The sequence below is a fragment of the Acomys minous genome (genome assembly GCF_964271855.1).
Source record: "Acomys minous genome assembly, chromosome: 12".
NCBI lineage: Eukaryota > Metazoa > Chordata > Mammalia > Rodentia > Muridae > Acomys > Acomys minous.
This window is the reverse complement of record NC_140493.1, coordinates 72,611,938-72,625,342: the sequence shown is the minus strand read 5'-3', so window position 1 is coordinate 72,625,342 and position 13,405 is coordinate 72,611,938. Positions and strand designations below refer to the sequence as shown.

General features: G+C 52.0%; 1 protein-coding gene across 5 annotated transcripts in view; it reads right to left on the bottom strand.

Moving 5' to 3' along the window:
- Positions 1 to 13,405, bottom strand: part of RAB11FIP4 (RAB11 family interacting protein 4) — a 117,878-nt gene that overhangs the window by 44,292 nt on the left and 60,181 nt on the right. The window contains exon 1 of one of the 5 annotated variants that reach the window (XM_084750427.1): positions 2,134 to 2,225. The exons of 3 other annotated variants lie outside the window; for them this stretch is intronic. Coding sequence is in view for 1 of the 2 variants with exons in the window: in XM_084750426.1 (XP_084606552.1) it covers positions 777 to 806 (30 nt within the window). In the remaining variant the exon portion in view is untranslated. Of the gene's footprint in view, positions 1 to 776; positions 1,088 to 2,133; positions 2,226 to 13,405 lie in introns of those variants that run through there. One more of the 5 variants, XM_084750426.1, reaches the window with a different exon arrangement.

The window sequence follows — 13,405 nt, the reverse complement described above, 5'->3', positions numbered from 1 at the left end:
TTGGCGAGGAGGGGGCGAATCAGTCCAGGATTAACCAATTCTAGCTCTTTTGGGAAAAAAGCAGGATAGGAAGTGGAAACAAGAGAGGCGACAATGCAACGGAATGCGGTTGTGTTGGTACCAGGTTTACAGAGGCTGTGATGCCAGGCCCTGGGAGACACTTGTCGTAGCAGAGATGCAGTTGTGTCAACAACTTACACTGAGGTGGACAGTGGTTCGTATAGGACTCAAGGACGCAGGCTGGTAGCCCACGCACACCTACGCTGCAGCATCTCAATAAAGGGAAGCAGGTCCTGTCTCAAGTCCCCACACTAAGCTGGTTCTGTCTCCTGACCCCTTAAGATAACCTGAGAGAGAGAGAGAGGAGGAGCAGGAAATCGGCTACGTGCAGTCGCCATCACCTATGGAAAAAACTTCGCCTTTTACAGCTCCCAGGGGAAGCAGTCTAGCCAAGAGCAGGGACCCAATGGAGGGGGGGAGCTAATAACCCCTTTTCCCAAGCCCACCAGACACCCCCTAGAACATTTCTGGACCAGCGCCGCACAGAGCACCGCCATCCTCTTCAGGCACAGAGCGGTTTCCGCTCACACTCGCACCTGGGCGTGGGGCCCGAGGGCTCCGAGCAGGCTTGAATGGCTTCGCCTCTGAGCCCGGGCCGGACAGCGCAGGTACTCCGATCTCGCCGGCCGGCCCGGGTAGGGTGGACGCTAATGACGGACCCGCCAACTTAGCAGCTCCGGGGTTCTGGCCAGGTACGTCTCGCGGCCGCCGCTTACCTGATATCCCGGAGCCGGCGGGGTGCGCATCCCCCGACCGGCCGCGAGTCGGGCCGCTGCACATGAACAAGAAGCCGGACGCTGGTCGGGTCGGGTCGGGTCGGGCGGGGCGCGCGGGGACGCAGCCAGCACAGTACTCAGAAAACAAATCCGGGCGGCGCGCGGCTCCGCACCAGTTGAAGCCGCCGGTCCCGCCCCCGCCCGCACCCGTTGCCGGGAGACCCGCGTGGGCCGAAGGGGTTCTTTGTATCAAAGCTGCCGTGACATCACGAGGCGCCCGGGCTCCCGGGGCTCGGGCGGCGGGGCCTCGCGCAGGGGGCGGGTCCTGAGGCCGGGCGGCCTGGGAACCCGAGCCGCGGGGGCGGGGCCCAGGTAGCCCCGCCCACCCAAGGTAAGGGGCAGGTGGCGGTGGCGGTGTCCGCCAATGGCCGCAAGGTCGGCGCCTCGGTGGGTGGGGCTTGTCCGAGCGCGCAAGTTACTGCAGCCCCGGGATCGAAGAAGACTAGAGTTTGCGCTTACTTTCCAGTGAGCTCAATGCAGTGTCACTGTTTGGTGTCACTACTCGTCAGGAGTCAGGCGGCACTGTCTGGCTCGAGCTCACGGACCGAAAGCCTGCCAAACCCTGCCTCAACCCACCACCAGCTGGAGTCTGATTTGTTTAGCCTCAGTCCTACCCACAACTTTTCTCTTTTCACTCAGAGCGAAAGCTATCTACAGCTAGCCCTAGCACCGAGATACAAGTGGCAACAAGAAATAGAGAACTCAACGAAAAGGATTTACATCAGAAAGGCCGTCCCTCCCAGGCCTTCACGTCGTTCAAGATTTAAACAAGACGAAAATGCTAGGACTTAAACGAAGCAGCAAGCGTTATAAACACAGTTTTCCCTTCAGCCTGATAGTGTTTTACATAACTCGGGGAAAGCAAATTACCTTCCTGACAGGCTGCAAGTCACCTTCTTGAGTTTTTAACTGCTCTATAAAGTGACACAAGCATTTGGGTAGCCTTAGGATGGATCTCTGTCCCTCCCTCCCCCCCCCTCTCGCTCTCTCTCTCTCTCTCTCTCTCTCTCTCTCTCTCTCTCTCTCTCTCACACACACACACACACACACACACACCTTTCACAGGGGTCATATATCAGGAATTTACATTACAATTCATAGCCGTAGCAACATTACATTTATGAAGTAGCAACAAGAATAATCTCATGGCTGGGAGCCTGGGGGTCATCACAACATGAGGAACTGTATTAAAAGGTGACAGCATTAGGACGGTTGAGAACCCCTGCTCCTTTGCTCCCAAGTTCTTTCTCACCCACTGTGTGTCCTACAATAAATTCCCAGCTACCTCTCTGCTTACCTGGTCAGAGCCCACGAGAGTTGCAGCTTTGCGTAGACAGCCTTAGCTAGAGAGGACCTCCAGGTAAGATTTGTTCTCTGAATTTGTGTCTTGTAGTCTCTACGCGACCTTTGGAACTGTGTGCAGCCAGACACCACAGCCTGTTTCTCACACTGTCCACTCTCACAGCCCTAGGTATACGGGGTCAGTGAACTGTATCTTGGCTTTGCAGGAAGGCCAAGCTGGGTTTGAGTCCTATTCGTCAGCTCCTTGTCCTGGGAGTTTCCATTCGCCTTCTGAGACTCAGTCTGTAAGAAGGGAACATCACAGTCCACTTCCTGGGTCGCTGTGTGCCTTTTCACTGTGAGCTAAGCCCTAGGCAAATGCGGGACTCTCAAATGCTTGGGTGCTTGGCTCTGAGACCTGAGTTAGCAGCCTCCAGTGGTTTCAGGTGTGGCTAAGTCCGGGCGCTGTACCTTGGCGGCTTCTCTTGTCTTCCAAGGCAAGACTCAAGGCAAATAAATTATTCCTTCTGGGTCTCTGCTGCCATTCAACTGAAGCAGCAGGGAAAGTGAGCCCAGCCAAGCCTCCTCCTGGCCCAGGAAACCCAGCCATGGATGTTAAAATGTGCTAAATCACTGGTCTAGTTAAGCAGGCTTTTTTTTTTTTACAACCCCCTCACCTCAACATGTTTAAGAACTCTATGGAGTGTGTGGTATGAATGGGGCCCTCTTTTTTTTTCCTCTCAGGAAGTGGGTTAGGTTATTTGTCCTAAAAAGCCAAAGTGAGCTGAGCATGGTACTTTCTGTCAGTAACCTCAAGAGAGTTGGGGCAGGATGTGCTACAAACTGAGACCTTTTCTCAACAAAAGCAACCAGTGACACACTCGTGTAATCTCTGTGAGTTCGAGGCCAGCCCGGTCTACAAATCGAGTCCAAGACATCCAAGGCTAGACAGAGAAACCCTGTCTCGGGTAAAACAAAACACAAACACACACACACACACACACACACACACACACACACACACACACACACACAAAACCCCAAACCGCAAGGCAGAGTGAGAGGCATGCTCAGATAACACTCAACAATGCTACTGTCTTCTGTTACCACCAGGAAGTTGCCCAATGGTTGGGAGCCTCAGTTTCTTCCTCTATAAAATAGAAACAAGACACTTCCTCTTTCAGGTGTGAGGTTCCTGTCCTGTGCAATGCTTGTCCTGCTACAGCATTCCCCACAACAGCTCCTGTTACCCCAACAGCACTCACCAGCTGCCTAACCCAGTGTTAGGTGTGTGAGCCCCTCAACCAAGGGCTAAAAGACCCTGGCAAATTTAACTCATCTGTACACACAAGACAACACTGGCTGGTCAGGCATTTTAGAATTTAAGAGTTAACAGTGATAACATTTTAGATTAGACCAATGCTTTCCTTCCTTTTTTTTTCCCCCCTCTTTTTTTCTTGTTTTCTTTTTGTTGTTTGTAGCCCAGCCTGTCAGTAGACTAAGCTGACTCCCTAGTGCTGAGATTAAAGCCATGCGCCACCCTCCCCCAGCAATTTTAATAGCTGGGAATTAAATTGTTGGGAAATTTTCTAAATGTTGGAAAAATTAAAAAAACAAACAGCAACAACAACAACAAAACAAACCTAACTTGAGTCTGAGACAGCAGGCACTTAGTACAAAGAAGCCATTGCTAATAAAACAACTATATGAAGGGTTAATAACGAAAAAGCTCCAAACAGCCTGAGAAACTCCCAACAGGAAGATCTGACCGGCTCCTTGGGCAGGAGCCAGGAGCAGGGAGGCTCAGACTAGGAGTCAGCATGCCAGGAGCACTCCTGGTGAGACATCAACGGGTAAGGACCTCCGCCAATGTTGATGACCTTGGGAAAGCAGGAACTAGATCTGTGGGTGAGACTCTTCCCACTCAAAAGTTCCCTGTTCTGTCCTATAAAACCCCAAGGCCCTGCGCCCAGGTTCTGTTCCATTCCGATTGTTCTGACTGAAGAACAATTCTGCCCAAGCAGAGAGGTCCCTCAGCTGCACTAGTCCCTAGCTCACGCTATACATATATTTATACATATATATATATATATATATATATACACACATATACACATATGTAAAATCCCTGGTTGAGAGGAGAGCAGGGGCAGCTGGCAGGGCTTGTGGGGAATGTACCCCTCACTTCCAGGAGAGGCCTATCACCTGCCGGCAGGGTTCATGGGACCAGTGGTGTTGAGGTGGAGGTGGTAACTTGATTGAGTGGCTTTAAGAATGGAAGAAGGGGGCTGGAGAGATGGCTCAGTGGTTAAGAGCATTGTCTGCTCTTCCAAAGGTCCCGGGTTCAATTCCCAGCACCCACTTGGCAGCTCATAACTGTCTGTAACTCCAAGGTCTGACGCCCTCACACCAATGCACATAAATTAAAATTAAATAAAAATACTTAAAAAAAAAAAAAAAAAGAGCCAGGCGTGGTGGCACACGCCCTTAATCCCAGCACTCAGGAGGCAGAGGCAGGCGGATCGCTGTGAGTTCGAGGACAGCCTGGTCTACAAAGCAAGTCCAGGACAGCCAGGCTACACAGAGAAACCCTGTCTGGAAAAACCAAATAAGAACCCAAGAGTTAAGGGCAAATCTCTGTGTCCCTGGGTTCAAATGGGTGTGTGTGTGTGTGTGTGTGTGTGTGTGTGTGTGTGTGTGTGTGTAAAAGTTGTGTAAGCCCAGCACCTGGGAGGCAGAGGCAGGAGGGTAAAAAGGTCAAGATCATCCTCAGCTAAACAATGAGTTTGAAGTCACCTGGGACCACCTGACCCAAAAAACCAAACATAACAACCCACAACAACAAAGTAAAATCACTTGTCACTTGCCACTAAGCCTGATGACTTGAGTTCAGTCCCTGGATACTACATGATAGACAGACAGACAGACAGACAGACAGACAGACACACACACACACACACACACAGTGTAATAAAAAGTTGGGTTTTTTTGTTTTTTGAGACAGAGTCTCTCTACATAGCCCTGGCTATCCTGGAACTCACTATGTAGACCAGGCTGGCCTTGAACTCAGAGATCCACCTGCCTCTGCCTCCCTCCTGAGTGTTGGGATTACAGGCATGTGCTGCCATGGTGCCCAGCTCTAAAACATTTCTTTTTTTTTTTTGGTTTTTCGAGACAGAGTTTCTCTGTGTAGCCTTGGCTGTCCTGGACTCACTATGTAGACCAGGCTGGCCTCGAACTCACAGTGATCCACCTGCCTCTGCCTCCCAAGTGCTAGGATTAAAGGCGTGCGCCACCACGCCCGGCTACTCTAAAACATTTCTTAAGGTAAAAAAAAATAAAAGTTTCCCTTCTGTCTGCTTAGCATATGGCCTTCCACGTGAGGCCACATTTACAACCCCTGCTCCAGTGTGACCACGCCCAAAAGCAGCTCTGAGTGGAGAATGGCCTCATTCCTCCATGAGGTCCGCCTGTGACAGCCTCCCCCTCCAGTCTAGCTCTCTGTGACAGACATCAGTCATTAACCAGAACTGTCAACATCAGTCACACGGGCCACGTGAGTGGGTTGCTTCTGTCAACACACACACCATGGACATGGCTCCTGTTCAATACAGTGTCACTGTGCAGCAAAGCCTGCTGGGACTGCACCACATGCTCTTGTCCTTTGTCACCTCTCTTCAGAGGTTCCTAGAGCACACATTTAGAAAGTGTCAGCTGTGACCTAATCTCAGATGACAGTAATGTATCATAACAGTACAGTGGCCTAGGAAAGGGAGAAAGGTACAAGCAAGCAGGCAGGAGCCTAAGTGGTAGTAGCGACCTCTCACCCTAAAGGAACGACATTTCCAATTACCTTTTCTTCCTCCTCCTCTTTTTGGAGACAGGATGTCACTGTGTAATTCTAGCTGGTCGGAGCTCCATATAGATGGGACAAAGCTGGCCCCTCATGCGCAGAGATCCGCCTGCCTCTGCCTCCCAAGTGCTGGGATTAAAGGCGTGCGCCACCACGCTGGGCCTATAGCACCAGCACCCACAGGAGAAGTGGGTTTTCTTAAGTTTTTCAAACCTGACAAGGGGATGATGATGAGAAAGGTCGTGTTTCCTCTTTGACATCCATCTCTGAGTCATACAGTCACCCAAGAAGAGGTGGCTGGGGAGGGGAGAGGGACAGGGTCCTTCTGACTCAGAATTAAGAGGACTAGCAGGGAACTTCCCTTTCCTTCCTTGGTGACGTCGGGTAACTGTAGGCCACACCCAGGACAGTGTAAACACGTCTCTTTCCGGACTCCTCACCTCTCACCTTCTCCTAGACTGGGGTAGTTAGGATAGGTCACCCCACCCAGGTCAGTTCACCTGGCTCACAGAGCACTGGTTCCAGCCCTCCACTGTCTGCCGGTTGCCTCGGAGCCTACGCCCATCTACCGGCTGCTGGCAAGTCAACACGCATGGCAGGGTGAAGCCAGGTGCTCATGGCCCTGGGTAAAAATATGTTCGGGTGAGCACGAAAGCCTTGGTAGCTGCCCTGCTTTAGGCTTGTGGATGAAAGTGGCTATGATCACATGGTCGTGGCTAAAGGCATCATTTGTCCCTTCCCTCCTTCCTTATAGACAATGATGTGCTATGGGCTTGTTTGTGAGTCTTGTGGGTACAACACAAAGAGAGCAGCAAAAAGTCTCAGCTGGGCCGGGTGGTGGTAGTGATGGTGCGCGCCTTTAATCCCAGCACTTGGGAGACAGAGGCAGGTGGATCACTGTGAGTTCAAGGCCAGCCTGGTCTACAAAGCAAGTCCAGGACAGCCAAAGCTAGACAGAGAAACCCTGTCTCGGGGGAAAAAAAAGTCTCAGCTGGCTGTTATGGAACCAGTATTATATCAGGGAAGTCAGGTGATAAACAAGCATGGGCTCTGAAGAAAACGATCAAGGCTAGCCTGGGCTACATTGTGAGTGCTAGGACTATAGCGTTAAGACCCTATCTCAAAAATGGTAACAGCGAAAACAATACATAAAGGAAAGGTAAAAGAAAGGAGGGAAACAGGGTGCGGGAAGGAAAGAGGGGAAGGAAAAATAAACAAGTGGGGGATAGAGAGCCTCTGGGGTTCGAAGATCATCAGCTCCAGGATTTAGGTGATGACTTGCATCTGGAGATGGCCACCGCACACCTGCCTGAACACGAGGTACCCCGTCATCATCAGGGTCACCACTAGCCCCCTCCCCTTCAGCTACAATTCTGTGAGAGGCCAGGCCTCCTACAGCCCAGGCTCCGATTCCCAGCCCTCTGCTTCTCGTCAGCACGCCCTCCACAAGGCCAGGGCTGGGCATGTGGCTCTTCAAGGACCGTCTCTGTGCAGCCACCCAGGGGTGTCCTGCGTGTGGGGATGAGCGGTCGGTCTCCAGGCTGGCGCAGCTGCACAGTGGCCCAGGGCACACAAGTATAACTTCTCGTGAGAGCCTCAAAGGGCTGAGGTGTAGCTCAGGAGACGGCACTTTGCCAGCATGTTCGAGTCCCTAGGTTCAAGCCCCAGTTTTCTGGAACAGGAATGAGGGGGGGGAGGGGTATGTGGACTGTCCCAAAAGAGATGGCAGTGTCAAAAAGAAAAAAGTAAACAAATACAAAAGTGGGAAATTGAAGAAATTGACTCGCCCGAAATTACTGCTCTTTGTAGAGGCAACTGGGAGCAGACTGGAAACGCTGCCTCATTATCAAACGTGTGGTCCCTTCTAGAAAAACTCTTGGTTACCCTTCAAAATACCACTCCAATGTGACCAAAAGAGTCCCCTTCTGGTCAAGTAACAACGATTTCCTGGGTCACGATCTCGGGTCTGCTACTGTGAGGAACATGCTGTTTATTGGCCTTTCTTAGGTCCCCACCAGGCTGCAAGTCCTGAAGAACAGGTCCACGTCCCTGGTTGCCTTTGAAATCCTGTTCCTTATGTGTCTGGCATACAGTGGGACTAAGGGTCACTCAGCCACTGCACAGAGCAGAGGGCCTGCCTGGGCATGAGTGAGGTAGCACAGCCTTTTGGAAAGTTCCTAAGACACATGTCTGTAGGCTTTCTGTGACAGGGTCTTGCTGTTTAGCCTAGGCTGGCGGCAAACCTGAGGTGATCCTGCTGTCTCAGCCTCCTGAGTGCAGGCATGTGACACCGTGCCTAGCTCTGAGACATGCATTTGAAAAGTATCAAATAGGCTTCCTTCAAGACTCAACACCCTTTCCCCGGAACAGATCTGAGGAGAGCCCCCTCTATCCCATGGAGCCTGGACCCCAACAAGTGATCATTTCCTCACAGTTTTTTGTTGTTTTCTGAGACAGGGTTTCGCTCTGTAACCTCGGCTGGCTTGGGACTTGCTATGGAGACCAGGCTGACCTAGGGGTTCACAGAGATCATCAGCCTCTGCCTCCCAGGTGCTGGATTAAAGGGTGTACACCGCCACGCCCAGCCTCCGGCAGCTTATTCTTAATAAGAACTAACAATTACTGCATGCCTGCTGCGGGCCTCCCGGGCCATGATTTTCACTTTCATCAGCTACATGACAGCTGTTGCCCCATCCGTGCTACAGATGAGGAGGAGAGGCGTGACAAGCCGGGGGACAGAGCTGAGACCTGACTCAGGTCGGCCTGGGCCAGAAAGGGTTTGGCTACACTCTCCAACACCCATTCAGCAGGTGTCCACTGTCCAGCCTGGCCGCTTCTCACCAGATGCGGCTCACACCAGGGCTTGGGGATTTGGCCACACGTGTGCTTCAGCTGTGTCCACTCTTAGTTCCTCCTCAGTCCCATGGATGGAAGCTCGGGCTGGGTTCCCTGCTAGGTCACCCCAAGTCTTCGCAAGAGCTGCTGCACACTAGGTTCTCTGATGTCCCTTAGCATGTTCCTGTCCTTCCTAGTCCTCTGCCTCATCCTCAGCCCAAAATGAGGTCCTCTGCAAGTGACACTCCAGGGGGTTGGCTATTGGTCTCAGGAAACAAACACACACACACACACACACACACACACACACACACCACTCAAAACCAAACAACTACATCTGGATATATCGATGGACATAGACAACGATTTTTCTGGTCAGAACACACTAAAAGGCTTATAAATCCACTCTGAAAGCAAACAAATCCTTCAAAATTGTCTCTCAAATCATCTCAGTGGGAGACAACCCCAAACCGCAGGAGACACGTGATTGCAGCAGGCCTGAAGGCCCAGCACAGCCGCAGAGCCCCTGCAGCCTAGCATCGGTAAGGCAGGGAGCCTGGGCCAACTCCAGGAGGGCCCAGTGCCACCACTTACTTGGGCCTGCCCAATCTATCTCTGGATAAACAGAAGGCCACATCAACAGACGACCGGCTGGTCGGGGGACTGGAGCTGGCCTCTCCTCTCGGCACACACACACACAGGCTCATTGTGGCTTCTCTGCCAGGGCTGGGTTCAGCAGAGGAAAACCAAAGGCGCCTGGCCTCAGGACACTGAGCCACTTGTTCCTCCTACTTAAGGAGAAGCCACAGCCCTGGGCTGAAGGAGCCACTGTGTTCAGGTGGGAACTGGAGAAGCTGAACTCAGAGGAGGCCAGTTGGGGGGTGCCCTAAAAAAGAAGTTGTTTTCAGGCCAGGTTTCCTGTTGCCCGGACTTACACCACAAGGCGACATTCATAGAGGTGAGGCCCCCCTGGCATCTAATCTGCTCAGGCTAAGGCCTCAGCCAGCCTGTTGCTGACACCTGCACTTCCTAGTATCTCAGCTTGGGGGTCTCACCTGAGCAGCAGGGTTGACAGCAGTTCACTCTCCTCTTATTTTGTCTTTGATTGTATGCTCTTTGGTTGTCTTTAGTCTTTTACAGCTGAGCCATCTCCTCCTCTCCTGCCCGTTTGTTTGCTTTTTGAGGCAGGGCCTCGTGTATTCCAGACTGGTTTTAAACTGGTTATGTAAGTGGGATGATCTTGAACATCTTTTGGTTTTGGTTTGTTTTTTTTCCGAGACAGGGTTTCTCTGTGTATCGGCCCTAGCTGTCCTAGACTCCCTTTGTAGACCAGGCTGGCCTTGAACTCACAGTGATCTGCCTGCCTCTGCCTCCCGAGGGATGGGACTAAAGGCGTGCCCCACCACGCCGGGCAGTCTTGAACTTCTGTTCCTGCTTCCACCTCCAGAGTGTTAGGACTACGGGTGTGCACTACCACGTCTAGTTTGATGCAGTGCTAAGAGTCACACCCAGGAGCCTGAGACAAGCACTCTCCCGACTGAGCTACATGCCAGCCTGTTTTGTTCTCAGTATCGTTTCTGTTTGGTTAAAACAGGGCTTTTAAGTCCCGACCCTCCTGCCGCAGCCTCCCTATCGTTACTGCAGTGGCTGCGCCCTGTATAGTCTCCACCAGCTGAGAGCCAGTCAATACCGGCGTCTGTGATGACCAGCATTCTTCAACACCTGAGCCCCCCGAAGATACATGCCTCCCCCATGCCCGCCTCTGTGTGCGTGCATGAGTGTGTGTGTGTGTGTGTGTGTGTGTGTGTGTGTGTGTGTGTGTGTGTGTGCATGCACATGTGTCTTGTCTGACCTATGGCTTTAAATTCCATTGCATGTTGATGCCCAGCCTGGACCTCTGCCCTGACTTCCAGACACCTCCACCGCTGGGGCTTCCTAGCCATGACATCTTTGAAAGTATAAGGAAGGCAGGAGGCAGGGGGCTTTAGTGGATCTCACAGCGCTCCATAGGAGGGATGATCTGGCCAAGTAGTGCAAAAACAGAAGCATGGAGGTAGACGTTTTGTGTGCTTCTTGGGCAGCCATGAAAAGCAGGTGGCTCCAGGGGCAGCTGCGATTCCTTGGCAAGGCAGCCTAGGTGACTCGTGGGAGGGCCTCCCCCGCAGCACACACTTCTGAAGATAGGAGAATGAGGGCCTGGGACCACAGGGAGCGGAATGCCTACTTCCGCCTGCTGATAACACGGCCCCAGGATCTGAGAGGCATCCGAAAGCAACACAGGAGATGCCTAGCTTCCTTTAAAATCTGCCGTGTCCCTCAGCCCCATTCCCACTGCACTTAGCTAACATGGATGCAGGCATTCACCCAGAGCTCACGGAGGGTTCCAGCCCCACAGCAGCAGGTCCTGTGTTCGCACTCACATGCTGTCACCATCAGAGATGAAAGCCACCTCCTCCTTCTCCTCCTCCTGGAAGACCCCAGCAGTCTCTACAGTGCCAAGATGGGCTCTCCGGGTGCTGGCATTAGCCCTATCTGGCCTCTGGAGACCTACCACACACCCAAGGGCCCCTGTGGCTCAGGGCTCTGCCCAACAGCTGCCCTCTGGGCTCCCAGGCCCAGCTCTGAACTGCAGCAGCAGCTTCTGGGATCTCCCTCCCAGCTCAGCAGGGGCCTGCTCTGCTTTTATGTCTTGTTAGCCTCACTCATAACTTGCTCATGTCACCTCCCAAGATGCCCTCTTCCACAGAGGAAGGACACACACACACACACACACACACACACACACACACACACACACAAACACACCCTCCTTGCCCCTGCTACTCTGGCTTTATTTTCTTCTCTTAGCACATGGGTTGTCTTCTGCCTGTACTTTCCTGTCTTCTAGCTGATGTCTTGCCTTCTCTCCTAGCACACAAATCCACTGAACCTTGTCTCGAGGTCAGCAGGTGTGTCTCACCAGGATTTGTACACTAAGTACATGGCTGCTATTTTGCCAGGGAACTTGTTGGGCCCTGAGGTGACAAGCACTAGGCCGTAAACTATGTGGGTGCTGGAAATCCAGCCTGGCTCCTCTCCAGGAACAGTAAGTGTTCTTAACTGGTGATGCATCTCTCCAGCCTCCAAGCTTTTTATTTTTGAAATTAAAAAAAAAAATTGTATTGTGGGCCACTAAGATGGCTCAGAGCATAAAGGTACTTGCTGCCAAGTCTTAAGTCCTGAGTTCAATCCCTAGGACTTACATGGTAGGAGAAAACCTAACCTCAAAAGCTGTTCTCTGCTCCCCACATATGCGATATTGCACAATCACACTCCCACACACACAAATTTTAAACACACACATATGCATATATATGTTAGTATATATAATATATATATATATTTCACAATGGCTACTATAGTGGAATATTTACTATTCTGTCACATCCTCCGCCCTTCTTCTAACCCTGCCCCAAAGATTCACTCCCGCCAGTTACAGCCTCAGACTGTGCATTTACTCCTTACACTTCTTGCACCCCTGACCTCTCTCCATCACTTCCCCGGCCATTCCAGGGAGCCGTTCAATCCTCCATCTCTACATAGCTGACTTCCTCTTGTCATGTGCTGGGGATTAAACCCAGGCCCTCAAGACATGTTAGGCAAGTGTCCTACCACTGAGAGGTCCTACCCTAGCCCCAACCTCTAAGATACTTTTTAAAATATTTATCTTCATTATTTTTAATTACACGTTATGTGTCCGTGTGTCCCTGTGGGTGTGTGCACGTGAGTGCTGGTGCTTGAGGTGACCAGAAGCACCTGATATTCCCAATTCCAGAGCTACAGGCACCGAGCTACCTGACAAGGGTGCTGGGAGCCAAGCTTGGGTCCTCTGCGGGAGCAGCAATTGTTCCTAACTACTGAGCCGTCTCAACAGCCCCTCTTTAAGATAAATGTAAAGTGCCGTAGGTAAGGGGGCTCGGGCAATATTTCCTTTCCAGATGAAGCTTTATGATAATAGCCATGACCAGGCGTTCGAGGCCTCGCGTGACCACCAGCTCCCTAGGCTTGCTCTAACCCTCAGGGCAGAATTAGCTGCTTCCTCAAGGGGTTCCTTCAACACCAGGCATGACCGAGGACTCATCACCCCAGGTCTGGAGACCTGCCCTTCCCTGCTTCAGGTCAGCGTCTGACCACCTGACAAAGCTGATTTCGACCCAAGTTCAGGCATAGCCTGCAGGCTTTGTGGCGGACATGAATGCCGGGTGAGGGGCTCTCTACCTGGCCAGTGACAGAGTGTGGGGACTCCTATCCAGTGCCTCCTACTCCGGTCTATGAAGTGGAAATAAAGTACTTACCACACCGAGAGCATTTAGGGGCAGGTTCCAAACACACGGTGGTGGCCAGCACAGCATTTGTCCCCATGCTGCCCCGGCCCCCTAGTAGGTAGCGCCTTCCTCCTGGCAGATCTTGATATGACAGCTACTATCAACTTCCCCTCTGCCCGGCTTGTGGGAACCTTGAGCAAAGTCTTGTTCTTCTGCTACCCTGTTTGCTGGGCCTCCTACTTGGGTTAGCCCTGCTTGCTTTTGAACTTTTGAACTTCCTCTTTACAACCAGGAGT